This window comes from Perca fluviatilis, chromosome 5, assembly GCF_010015445.1.
Source record: "Perca fluviatilis chromosome 5, GENO_Pfluv_1.0, whole genome shotgun sequence".
NCBI classification, from domain to species: Eukaryota; Metazoa; Chordata; class Actinopteri; order Perciformes; family Percidae; genus Perca; species Perca fluviatilis.
In genome coordinates, this window is record NC_053116.1 from 28,475,544 (window position 1) to 28,489,731 (window position 14,188).

Below are 14,188 nucleotides of genomic sequence, written 5' to 3' on the forward strand. Positions count from 1 at the left end.
TGTTGGTGTTAAACAAGAAGAGAAATGATGGCATATGTGGAAAAAATCATGACTTATTTATTCTGCCTAAACTGAATTGTTTTCTGTTTTTCCACCATCTCACTAGGTAACACAGGCTGCAGATTCATCCCCAGCCCGGGATCCTCCCTCCCTTCTACCTTCTCCAGGTCACCGTTCAGTCCCCACCAAGCCCCTTGTGTCCACAGACACAATCAGGAAGGGGAAAAAAACAAACGCTCCTCAGAACAAACAGTCAGACTCAGAAAATGTTCTGCCCAAACTAAGCAGCCAACCTGACACACCGTGCACCCCTGCTGCTCTACCTAAGATAGACGTAAGTGACACTTTATCAAATGCGTTGATGATGCAACACATCAAAACATCTTTAAACAGCATTAAACATGTCCAACACATGCAGCCACTTAAAAACAGTTACAATGAAGACAATATGGATGGACCCAGTGTTTTCTCATTGAATGATCCAGTTGTAGACAGCTGTATCTGTAGTTTGTTCTGCTTGCATGAATTCCTTTATTGTTGTAAAAATAACCTAGCTTACTGTCGTACCTTGGGAATATGTCTCCTGCCTTAAGCCTCTGTAGTGTTGGAACACGGAGCACACAGGGAGATTATGACCAGAGGGGGCATTTTTGCTTTACTCACCACCTACTGAGACCGGCCCTACTGCAGGTTTGGGTTTCACTATTTAATTAAAAGCGTGCAACAGTTGGCTGCCTCCAGCGCCTGCCAACCTGGCCTCAAGGCAGGGCTTTGAGCCTTGTACGAGGCAGCATGGTGCCAGTTGGCCCTGTGGCGCAGGAGACAGTGCAGCTTGGGTTTGAATAGATGGGGTTAAACATTCATTGTCATTATGCTGTTGAAGGATTGACCTATTCAGTCATCAAATGCTAGTGAGAGTTAGTGAAAAGAACAAGGGTAGAGATGATACATTTTTAAAAAGGATCTCTATCTATCTTCGTCAGACTTGAAAGTGTAGATGAGTTTATTTTTGAACAGAGGGATCTCTGGAAAATGTATTATTTTGTGCTGAATAATATATATAACAAGTACCTACGAATTAAATATAAATTACGTTCTGTATGTACATTTTGTATCCCAGACTTTAAATATCAATGCTGTTGTCTGACAGGGTACCAGTGTGCCTTATGATGAGAGGCCGCTACCAGCCCTTCAGGGGAAAGAACGGCTTGTGGAGGCCACTCTGAGCCCTGCAGAGCAGCTCTCCCACCAACCTGACGCCCAAGGGACTCCACACAGCCCTGAGATGAGCGGAGAGCCAGAGCCCCTGACAGAGAAGGCCCAGAGAGAGGCTAGCCTTCCTATAGAAATCTTTGGAGAAAGCCTGGTGAGAAGAAAAAAAAAAAGGTGGAAAACCTAAGGGTTTTACAAATAAGTAACAAGATGCTGGGGTCTATATCAAATACTAATACCAAATATATGTTACTTAAAAAAGGTGTAACATTACATAGTTTGTCCACCAGAGAGAAGAAAATTCAAAATACAGGCATACCCGCACCAATGAATCTCATATTCACTCTCCTTTTTTGGTTTACATCAACTCCTGATAAAAAATATCTAGTTCTGCAGCTGCAAGATGCTCAGCTTTGTTTTAGCTAGTTTCTAACTTCGTCTTGTCTGCCATGTGGTGCTGGGCAGGTATTGTACCGTTGGTTTTATCAGAGGTTTTTTGCTGAAAACATTTGCCTGCAGCTGCTGGAACCTGGTTTGCTGAAAGTGGAATGAAAAATAGAAAGCAATCAGCTAACACATTCCACATAGTTATTTGATTTATTGATAATATAAGAAATATTGATTAGCGCAGCTTTTAGGGATTCTTTTCAAAAATGTTTGTGTTAATAAATGTATATTGGCAGATATATGGGTTTGTAATATATGATCTCTATACAGTGTGCATATATGCAAATCTCTTTCCACATCTTCTGCAATAACCCACATAACTGATATATGATATTGTTTACGCTAATCTTTGCCTAATCTTTTCCCTCTCTTCTTTTCCAGGTGGCTGGGGCGTATTCTAAAACCTGGTCCTACAGGGAGGATGCTCTCCTGGCTGTGTACAAGAAGCTTTCAGAGTTACCACACACCACCCCCAAGGAGGAGCTAAGAAACATGATAAGAGCTGCAGTCTTTCTGGTCAAGAAGGCCCTTCTGGATAAAGTGTCATCTGTGAGTCATGTCCTCAAAAGAAAATTGTCCTGGTGTGGATGCTGTGAATGTCCACGTTAATTGAACAGAAACTGCTGTTAGTAAAGCAGCCCTATTAAGGTGTTATGGATATGTTTACTTTGTCACTGTCAAGGTCTTCTATAAATCCTGTTCTCTGGTTTCCTGTTACAAACGGAGCTAACGTTCATGTAGTTAAATCATAAGCACACATGCACTCTCTTAACAATGTTCCCCCTGTCCCATGTGCAACCTTAGTTCTCTCTCCCAGAGCTGGCTTCCTTTAACAAACAGTTTTGACAAGGATGGCCTTGTAACCCCTCTCTGGAAGTCGTCTACAGCTTGTATGTTAATGAAAAGAGCAGTGCCGCAATAATTCTAGTGATTTATTTTCATGCCACATTGATACACAAAATACTCCATTAAGAAGTCAACCGGTTAATTTGCTGCTCCACAAATGTGCTTCATTTTATTTCATGCTAAATAGACCTTTCTTAGGTCTAAGCTGCATGTCATGTAATTACATCCTGGGTCTTAGTGTAGCCCAGTGTGTTTGTGCCTTGTGCCTTTCCAGTCTAAATCTACCTTGCAAACACAAAATTCTCCAAATATTGATAATGCGCTGGTAATTAAATGTGGATATGTCCATTCACAACTACTAATTGTCAATCTCCATCCGCATACTCTAACCTAATCCAAGTAAACATTACCAAGTCTAGCCTTTCTGCTAATTGACATCACCCTGTTGCTAGCTTTTCTCTGAAAGTCCACTAAGTTTGGAGCTAAACGCCCACTGGCTCTCTCCTTAGGTTTTCCATGCCTCCTTGAAGTTGCTGCAGCTACTGCTGAGCCAGCTGATCCCAGGTCTGGGGCTGGGCCGGGCAGAGCTGACTCACTGCATAGATCAGACTTGGCCCAACCTGCTGGCCAGGACTGGAGACTCAGCCAGCCGCCTCCGGGGCATGGTCATTGCCTGCATACAGGTATTATAACACACTGGACTGACGAAGATGTTTATTTGGCACCAGTTTCTTTCCATTAACCCTCAGCTTCTTGTCATTCACCCGCTGCCTCCATAGCAGCTTTGTTTTGACTGAAGAGAAGATGGTTTTGCAATCTGCATTTACTCCCTTCCCAATCTTCCCTTGTGTAAAGCTCTGTGAAAACGTTTAGCTGATAATTGTTCAAACTCAACACCCTCTTTATTTTATACTCCATAAAACAACACTAAAAAGGCTGCCGATGTCCCTGGTGATAATCTAATTTGTTTATGTGGAACGCCTGTCATCTTGTAACAAATACAAAATGTTTAAAGTAACGTCCCTATTCCATGAGGCGGGGCTATGCAAGCCTCTCAAGGGTGGAACAGTTAATAAGACAGCATGACGGTGAAACCACGAAAGGAAGAACTGTTCATTCTGAAAACACAAAATGGAGACTTATGTTGTACTATGTTGTACTGTTTGAATGCTGTATCTAATAAAATATATGAAAAAAAAGACAGCATGATGGCAAACCTAAAATACATTACAAATCAAAACAATAAATCTGTGCGCAAATAAAATAAAATGAAGACCATAAACACATGGATACATACAATTAAGTATTTACAATATTAAAGGACAATAAGAGAATATAGTACAAGTGTCCTTCTCTGAGAGTGCCATGAAAGATTACCTCAAAATAATAATACCACAACACTACACACTACAGTGTGCTCATAGACTAATCACACACAGCTACACAATGGTTCAGTAAAAAAAAAAAGAAAAGAAAGCAGTAGCAAAATGAATCCAAAAGTACCATTGTTGCCCATGACTGAACTAGGTGGAATGTCACCAGCTTGACAGACTGAAGCTAGTTGAGTAGCAAGCTATGAGAATGGACAGGGAAGATAAAACAGCATTTATTTTATACATCAGTGATTGAAGCCAAAAAGATAGAGAGAAGATACAAAAAGTCTGATGCTGAATCGGTGTTCCTGTTCGTTAAAATATATTGAATAACAACAATACTATACTGAGAATTTCAGGAGTTGTGAGTTCACATATAAGAGGCATTGCTCCTTATATAAAGACATTCTCATTTGTTCATCATGTAGACCTTGATCCCAACATTAACTTTAGGCAGATGGTTGAACAAGATATTGTCAGCATCAAAGAGGAGGGAAATGTTTCATAAACTGTACAACAAACAAACAAAAGTAAAAAAAATATTTCATGAAAAAACTAAGGGATGTCATGATTCATATAAGGGTGGATCTGTTATGGTAAGTAATGTTGAGGAGTGTGAGAAAGTCATTAGATCATAGCTCAATGGGGAAATGATGGAATGAATGAATGAGTGAATGTACTTCTAAGCCTTTGGGTTAGGTTAAAGCAGAGAATGATTCCATTACTGAACTTGGATTTCTTAAAAAAACAACAACTTTAAATTCACCACTTTGGCCAGTGCTATCTAACATAGGCTGTATCACAGAATCATGTAGATTTCTATTTAAAAGAAGAAACGTTTACTGTCGGCTTTCTTGTATCGGTATTGGTGAAAATACTGTCGATTAAATGTCAAAGTTAGGAAAATATATCAAATTCCTAGCAAAGTAATGACAAATAATGTCGATTACACACAAGTTTGTGCAAATCACAGTGAAGCAGTACTGTAATATTTAGAGATGCTATGACTAATATTGACAGATGATATCTACACATAGAACTCACTGAATATATTGGCATCCACTGTATTTACATGCAGGAGAAGAAATCGATTATTTTGACATGGACTTATGCAAATAACTAAATTCAACTTTCCGCCAAAGGCACATTTTGTAAAAAGCTGACAGTGCATACTTGTTACTATCATTGTTTATACTGTATACTACTACTCAGGTTACCAAACAGAACCCTTCTCGTTAAAGCCGAGGGTGCACTTGTTGGTTGAAACCAGAGAGGTGACTCTCCATGTTGTTTTAATACTGTTTTTGTTGAGTTAAAAACGCTTTGTAATTACACTATAAGATCATAGGTTTTTTGCTGTAAACATTTTGCCTTGTCCTCGATGAATAGAAACAATAATCTGTGCTATTTTTTAACACTTGAGAAATGATATACTGCAGAAAGTTTTCTTAGAAAAGCTCAGTTGTATTGTAGCGTTTGAATTCTAATCCTGACATTCAGTATACTGGAACCAGCGAGGGTTTGGCATTTTTGTTTGATAAATGACTTAAACCATTAATCAATTTGTTGTCTAATCCTGAGGCTGAGTTCCTCCTGTAAGCACGGTGTCATTGGTATGATTAATAATCACAGCAGATAAATACACACAACACTTCACTGGCAATGACTTACGTGCACCTGCAGGACCAACTGATTATATGCATTTGTGTGCTTAACTGGGGTTGTTTAAATACAGATAATGGCTTTGGTTAAATAGAGCACGTTTTGTTCCTTTCAGATGAAATGAATCTGGAGATTGCTGTCCGAATCTTATAGGTGCTGTCCGAGGACAGCACCTATAAGTCTGCATTCAGAACAATGATTAGAAAAGGTGCCTTATTTACACACCCCGCAGTTAAGCAAACAGAAGAAACAGCTTCAACATGTGTAAAATGAAATCTAACTTTCCTTCAAAGGCAAACTTTGGAAAATATTTTTCGTGAGTGCTTGGTATATCTCTGTGGATATGGCCAACAATTTTATCGGAATGTACTAACCGTATCTCCCAAAACTAGATGACTCTTCCAAGAAAGATGTAACACCCAACAAAAGGTGTGCCTAACAAAGGCTTGTGTGTATTTGCCAAGAACACTGAGATCATTTGAGTGACGATGTGTCGGAACAGGACAGATATTTATAAAGTCAGGATTGGAAAAAATGTTTACCTGATCTAAAGTCATTCTTTGATAAGACTATGAAACTAGTACTGTTAATCAGAATGCTATTTCTTTCAGACTTCAAACTAGTTTTTTTTCCAGCTCAAAGACATCCTTCCAACAGCAAAATGTAGCCAAAAGTAAAGTCTTAGCCAAGGGTGCCATTTGTTGTTGAGTTGTAACACTCCATGTTGTTTTCATACAGTTACAATCCTCATTGGACTTACAATCCAATGAGGATCCTGTACTCACCCTGTAATGTTGGTATGCCCCCACTGTATAAGTAGAAAGAATAATTATTTTTAACACCTTTCATACATGTGTTGCATTTTCACCTAGCTATATAACTGTCTGTATGTATGATGAATGATCATACATACTGATTAAGCGAGTAGCTGAACCAGGGGCGTTGCCGTTTTGGTGGTATGGGTCCTCAGTTCTCAGATTTAGCCAGTTTTGTTGGTTGTTGTTTTTTCTTTTTTTCTTTTTCTTTAAGAGCTCCACCACTCACCTGGCTGAGAGGCTTTTATAGGTGCTGGGAGGGACAGTTATATACAAATACAAAAACAATCTTCTGCACATTTATCTGTGCACTGTATTTAATTAATCATAATCAAATAGAGTGTGCAGATCCTAGTGTTTTTATTATTATTATTATTATTATATTTTTTTTAAAGGAGCGTGTAACGTCTTAAGTTAGCTTTACTAAAATGGCATTGACCTCAGAGATTGACTCACTGCTTACATGCTGCAGTGTGCTGTACTGTAGCTTGATATACATGGTGAGTTAGGAGGTGTCTGAGGTCTTGTCATGCTCTGCCCCAGCCTTTAAACAAGCCCCAAGTTGTAGTCTCTCTGGCTGGCTAGACTGGCTCCTTGTAGCCTTTAACTGGAACTGGGCAACTAGTGCAGGGTCCATACAGAAGAGGTGGTGTTTGTTATTTGTGGCCTGTACAGGAGGTTGGTTCTTTCATATGCACTGGTGAGTGAGACCAGAAAGTGTTACTGGGCTGGTGGATTGAGTGATGGTGACTGTTAGGGAAATTATGACACATACTTTCTCTCTTGTTATTTAATAGAATAATATTATAGTGATTACTATTCTTCTCTCGCTGTTAAATTAAACTATTTGCATAGTGAGAAAACATAACACTACTTGTCTGGGGCCCGAGGACAGAACATGCTTCTCTCTAACCAGATAAAGGGGACGCCATCGAGTCTGACCAGATAGAGGAGACGACATCTAAACTGACAAGATAGACAATTGATGACATCAAATTCTCTTATGATTGTATTTCGCACATAAATAAGCTACTGTTTGAGGCTTACGTTAGTCATTTTCTGTACTTATGCTTTGAGTGCTGTAAACTGACCCTACTTGCAAGTAAACACAACTTTGATATAACTTTAGTGGTTCCGTCTGTCCTTTGATAATGCAAATATATTCTAACGTACAGTATGTAAGTGTAGGTAAATGTCTTTGCTAACTGGAATCTGTTGCAGTGCATGGGTGTGTGTGTGTGTGTGTGTGTGTGTGTGTGTGTGTGTGTGTGTGTGTGTGTGTGTGTGTGTGTGTGTGTGTGTGTGTGTGTGTGTGTGTGTGTGTGTGTGTGTGTGTGTGTGTGTGTGTGTGTGTGTGTGTGTGTGTGTGTGTGTGTCTTAATGAGCTACAGTAGCTTCTCTTTCAATGAGTTCAACTTAGGTCACAACTGCGCAGGTCATTACCGTGAGTCTCGGCCCTCTGAAATCATCACCCAGCCCTTCTGAATCTGTTCAGAACTCCGTCAGAGCAATGACTGAATACCTCCTTGTATTGAGGACAAGATTTGTGTGTATGTGTGTGTGTGTGTTTGTATTCTCTGTCATGACTTGTCTCTTTAACAGATGCTTGTGTTGTTTGACAAATCTCCATGTGTAGCATCACACAGATATGTTTTGTTAGTGGCTTACAGCACACATATTACTTAAAGGTGCATACTGTAAGTCTAAAATGACATTGTGTGACTTTTACACTGTAAATGTCAAGATCATTCTCTCTTTCTCATGTCCTTCATTTAGGAAATTGCTGCTTTGAAAGATGTACGTGCCCTGCAGGTAATCCCTGGCGAGTTGGTGAAGCCCTTCAAATCCAACTTCCCCTCTCGTCTGGCTCAGAGTCGGGCCGAGCTGCTCGAGAAGCTCCTCGCTGAACTGGGTACAGAGAACTCTGGCTTCACCCTGGACAATGTCATGATGGTAAAAGACCTAAACTATGCTAATTGCATCTATCAATTTTGTGTGTGTGTGTGTGTGTGTGTGTGATGTTAAAGTCCTTAATTAATCAGAATTAATTAGTCTCTGATGCAGAACTCACTTATTATTTATTTTTAAATCTTGACATAATGAGATAGTTATTCCATTATATCGAGAACCAAATGCCACTGTAGGTATCGACGGTCATAGTTCTATACTAGAGCTTTTAACTACTACTGCTGTTTTTTTTTCTTTTTTCCAGCAGTGTCAATTATTGTCTCTTCCCATCTGGAAATAGCAATTGCGACACATCTTCTAATACATGATAGCACATGTACTGTATAGAAATACACACAGTATAACGCCTTTATTATTCTGCTTTAAAAGTAGGCATCCATCGAGCTGATTTTCCATTACATTTGGCTTAGTAATTACAGTGTGACTAACTGAAAGGGGAGCAATCCGTCCCGGTTTTCTGTGGCCATTCACTACACTGAAACAAGCTGCCAGTAAGCTCCAGTCAGCTGAGTCAATGTTGTCACCATTGGCATTCACTTTACGTCCCCTGCACTCCTCTGGTTTCCAGCAGTGACCTAATATCTACGTGCAAACTATCCAACTGTTGACCAGGCCGGGCAGGACAACAAGCCGCCCTGTCCTCCACTCTCTAGTTTACGACTGGCCCTCCACCCATCCCCCTTCACTCAGCCCTCCGCTTGACTCTGCACATCTTTTATCAGCGAGAGCAAATTGTTAGGTTTGTCCTCTGAGTTTCTCCGCCTTTTGAAGCCAAAGCCACACAGGTGGCATTGGGTGGCCTGTGTTTGCATGTTTGTGCGTGCTTGCTCAGCGCTTGTCCCCTTTGTGTTGGCTGCCTCCCATATTTGCCTGGGAAACATTTCCAGTCTGGATTGAGACGTGACAGGATGGCTGTGCTTTATTCTGTCTGCCTGTCGTTTTCTCCTGATTGAAACATGTAGAGACACCAGGTTTAGACTGAAACTTAGTGTCAATAATGATTGTGAAATAATTGACTTGATTTGTTGAGATACCTGGTAAGCCACAACAAGCAACAATCAATATATCTTTTAAATAAAAAACTACAGAAGGTTCAGAGTAGCTACTAGGTTCCTGCAGTAAACTTTATTGTGCTGACCCATTACACATAGCTGTCCTCGTCCTCAGGACACACAAAGCACCTCACCCGGGGCAAAACGTCGTAACTGCTTAACTGTGTGTGTGTGTGAGTAGAGAAAGAAAATCTATTCCCCATACACACCAAGCATCAGCATGTGCCAGTGAAGGTGATGATGGAGAAGGAGAGCTTACAATCAAATCTTCCCTTCAAAATAAAAACAAAAATGTATGAACATCTATACAGATTTAACCCCACCAATATGTGTATGAACCTACAATAATCGTGCTTTTGGTTTGGTGGTAGTAAAACCCCTCAAACACAAGCAAAGATGTTGCACAGGCACAGTATATCTCTTTTATACACTCAAGAAACTCTGTAAATGACCGAATCTTTAAATTCACAGCTAAAACCTCTACTGTTTTCTGCCTCTTTTAGATCTTGTGACTAGCCCTCTTGCCAGCTCTACAGTGTTAGCCCAGCTATATTTTGAGCATTTTTTCCTTTTCCCCCTGCTGTTACCTGGGTGATCAGCTCTGAGGCGGGAGCCAGAGTGAAAAAAGGGGGTGATTGAATTTCCTGTAATTAAAATGAGAAGCAGTCAGCAGAGACAACAGAGAATAATGGCAAGCTGTCCCTGAGCCGGTTGAATGAGGGATGGGTGGCCTTTGTACACAGTTTACTTCTGGATGTTAATGTTCTCCTCTGGCGGGATTGCCATTGTGTTGCCACTCTCTACACACAGATTATGTCGGATAATGGGCTCTTTTTACGTCATGATGTGCACTTCCCTCAACAATGTTGTGCAATTTCGCACATGAAACTAGACTGCAAATATTGCTTCATAAAACGTTGACTTTTATTTGTAAAGAGCAAGCACTGATTGTGTTCTGTGGCCTGCCTTGTTTCCTCAGCATACTGGAAGTAATGCTGAATCCCAATTCTCTGTCTTACCCCTTCCCCTTAGTTTTGCACGTTCACGTGAGAGTAAGGGCTATCCCAATTCTCGTTTTGATCGAGGGCTAAGGGGAAGGGGTAGATACCCCTTAAAACCAAGCATTTTCACGAGCTTACTTTAAACCAAGGGGTACCCATCGTCTCATAAATGTAAGTATTTTCTGCTAAATAATTGATTTAAAAATTACCACATTCTTTTTTTTGTGCTCTAAAGAGTCCTGTACATATATATTTGCCACCACGTTCTTAATTGAAAATTAAAAAAAAAATTGCTAGTTTGCTACGCTAACGTTACATTGCTGATTTGCACAACAGCCCCGCATCTCTCTGACTAGCCTTGAATGGACTCCATGGCAGCCAACTAGCGACGATTTATGATGACGTAACCAAGTGGTGTCTCATTTCATAGGGGTATGTTTTCACCCCTAGCTCTTACCACTCGGTTTCGAGGGACAAGGGCTAGGGGTAAGATGAAGGGGTAAGACAGAGAAATGGGAGACTCGGCAAGGCAAGTTCAATTGTATGGCCTGTTCAATTGTTGTAACCTTCAAACACAGACGCAACTTGAACTGGCTTACACAATAAATGCATTAGAACATCTAAAAGCACAATAAAGATGACAAAAAATGACATAAAGTAATACACCAAAAAAGTTTAATAAAGGATGTAGAAAATGTCTAATAAAGTTGGTTTCCAGCACTAAACATTTGACTATTATTCCCATGCAGGGTATGTATGGGTAAGGAAATCTGACTACTGACTTACTAGGGCTTACTGTCATCAGGTTAGGTTACTACAGTGCATGTAAACCCTTCAGATTTCTTGTCTAACCTGATTTATTTGAGTACATTGATTTATTTGAGTACTACATGATGTGTAAACCCATAATCACTTTCGAAACTGAATCTAACTCAAATCAGGTTATACAGGACATCTGACAAAGGGTTTACTTGCACTGTAGTAACCTGGTTACTGTCCAACTATTTCTTTAACATGCATGTGAATTTTATAGTCAGATCTTCAGTGCTGGGAACTTATTTAGACTTATAGAGGCTATTTTTGTTAGTTTTAGTCAGGCTTTGAGTGAAATACATTTTGACTACATGCAATGATCTTTCCTTTTATTCCGCTGCTTTGCAGTAAAATAGTCTGAAAGTCTTTTTTATCCCCGTGTTCACAGGTAAAAAGTAGATGAGAAACCTGGTTATTGTTCCCATGGCCAAAATATTTCTGCCTGGGGAAATCTGGTTTCCTTAATCCCTTACCCCGATTACAGAAACCTGGTTTCTACCATGCATGACGTTCATGTAATCAGGTCACTGCAGAAAGCTAAATGCAGTCACTTTAAGCAGTAGGTAAGACTTATAAAACTAACTTTCTGTCATATTTCCTGAAACTGACCCTATGTTCGAGTAGAACTACATGCAGCAGGTAATTTAAAAAAATTTGGCTAAGTCCTGGATCTTCCCAATCCTACCTACAGCACCTTTAAGTGAATGTACTGATGGTGATCCGCTCAGGTTTATGATCACCAATTTTAACAACCTAGCCCGCAGGTCCATCAATTTCTAGGTATGTAGAAGTTTTTTTCTTCTTCTATATCTGAATTTAAATCTTACTTGCAGTTCCAAATTAGTTTCATGTCAAAAACAAAAAAAAAATGTATATGTTAGAACAATAACATCCAGTCACTCAAAATTCTTGTTCAATGTTCACATGTCAATAGAAAGCACTTTTTCCCTCTGTCAGTTCTGTACAGCAGCTTTGGAGCACAATACACCAGAGGTGCGAGAGCTGGCAGTGCGCGTCATATTGTCCATGTACCAGCAGCACAGAGCTGCTGTTCTCCGCTACCTTCCACCCAACGACGCTGCTGCGCGGAAGAACTTTCTCTTCAAAACCATCTTTGATGGCTTTGCCAAGATTGATGGAAAGCTGGTGGACACTCAGGCAAGAAGTGTTACTTAACATCTTCACTATAACGAACGAAGAAATAACTGTAATCTCCTTTTTCCATTATAAAAAATGATACGGCTGTCTATATTTGCTGTGTTAAAACTATTTCCATCAAACGGCCAGGCCGAGGGTGTTTTCATCACTGTTAATGTTCTCAAACAGATTGTAGTCAGTGAGGAGCAGCTGGTAGACGGACAGGGGAACTGTCAGACAGATGGGAGCTCTCTTTTAAGGAGGGACTGCATGGCGTCATGTCTTTTTATTTTTTTTCTAAGCTGACAATAATAGAGTTTCATGTTGCACAGACAGCCAACTGCCTCCGCTGCTTCCTTAACTCCACTCATTTGGTAATCAAATGATCCATGATAAATCCATTTATATATCTATTGATGGTGTAATGTGTTGCATTACTTTCAAATCCTTCATCTCATCACCAGCTGAACTGTGTGTAAGATTGCAGTAGCAACAGACTTGACTGACTTTAAATATCAACACAAAACGAGGAAACGGATAGCTGTTAGCTGAAACCACAAACAGCCAGTAAACAAGTCAGCTTGTGTTCCAAAGCTAATATGGTGGAATATTACTTTACCGTAAAGTTTGTGACTCACACACTGACCAAGTTTAATTTCTTACTGGCATGACTGAAGACCTAGCCTTCCTATTACGTAGTGGCCCTAAGAGCCTGCCGAGCTTTAAGCTGTTCAACTTTTAAACAAGAAAAGAAAGATGTGTTCCTGACATGGAATTAGCAGGAGGAAAAGAGAAGAAAGGAACACAGAGGAAAATTAAACCAAACAACTGACTGATGCTGATGGCATGTCACTTTTCACCCAGACTCTAAAGAAGGGAGGTGGTCAGCCGGCTGGGCAAAAAGAGAAGGAGGAGATCCACTCTCTTCAGGAGCAGCTGGCTGCCTTAAAAGAGATCACAGTAGGTGAAGTTGTCATCATACTGCGATTACATCACTTCTTGTAATGGCTGCTAATTTGTATTTATGACTCCAAGCAGACTTGGTAGAATTCCGTAGTTTGTCAGAAACTTTAAATGAGCAGATAACAACATTGGTACATTATATCTCTTTAAGAGTCTTATGAAGAGGAGTTCCACCAATTGTCCACAACTTACACGTCTTATGTCTGAAGTTATTGTTACAGTTGTGTAGAGCTTTCCTTGTGCGAAAGCATCTCTTTTTGGACCTGTGTTTTTTGACATCTGTTCAAACTTCTCTGTGTGCTTGTAAAGGAGAGAGGAAATGAAAGCACCAAAGGACACATTCCCAAGAAAGAAGCTCCCAAAGTTGAGTCTCAAAAAGCTGGCAAAACAAGTACGTACACATGCTTAACAAGAAAGAAGGAGATAAAAGCATCTGAGTTCCTAATCACATTAAGGATATTCTTAAAGTTAAAGAGTTAAACATCCTTATATACTGTACACCACCAGGTCTGATTTTGATTGCTTTAAAGCACAAGGAGATATTGCTTTCAGGCAACAACAAAAAAGTGACCTGTTTACATGCAATTGGAAATTTGAAGGCACCTCTGAGGTCACAACTTGTGACATAAATGGGGAGGCCCATGGTAGTTAGACACTTTTGTCCTCATTCTTCTTTTGTTTCTTCAGCATGGCATTGAAATGCTTTTTTTCAAAGGGGATAAGGTGCCTTAGGCCGGCTACACACTGGTTGCGTGGCGTGAGCATGGCGTTTCTGTTGCGTGTCAGCTGCATGGCGGCTGTGTGTATTTTTCTATGTCTTTACACACCAGAAACGTGTCTGACGCGGCGCTGCTGCTGCTAGCCTTGTCTGTACGTATGTTTCCCATTGATAAAATGAA

At 40.2% G+C, this 14,188-nt stretch overlaps 1 protein-coding gene across 4 annotated transcripts in view; it reads left to right on the forward strand.

The window, feature by feature from the left end:
* The window catches only part of cep104 (centrosomal protein 104), a 41,316-nt gene that overhangs the window by 16,383 nt on the left and 10,745 nt on the right, over positions 1 to 14,188 (forward strand). For all 4 annotated transcript variants that reach the window (XM_039800878.1, XM_039800879.1, XM_039800880.1 and 1 more), the window contains 8 exons: positions 107 to 334; positions 1,151 to 1,366; positions 2,041 to 2,208; positions 3,015 to 3,188; positions 8,132 to 8,308; positions 12,147 to 12,347; positions 13,191 to 13,286; positions 13,599 to 13,680. In XM_039800878.1, the coding sequence (XP_039656812.1) occupies positions 107 to 334; positions 1,151 to 1,366; positions 2,041 to 2,208; positions 3,015 to 3,188; positions 8,132 to 8,308; positions 12,147 to 12,347; positions 13,191 to 13,286; positions 13,599 to 13,680 (1,342 nt within the window). The remainder of the gene's footprint in view (positions 1 to 106; positions 335 to 1,150; positions 1,367 to 2,040; positions 2,209 to 3,014; positions 3,189 to 8,131; positions 8,309 to 12,146; positions 12,348 to 13,190; positions 13,287 to 13,598; positions 13,681 to 14,188) is intronic.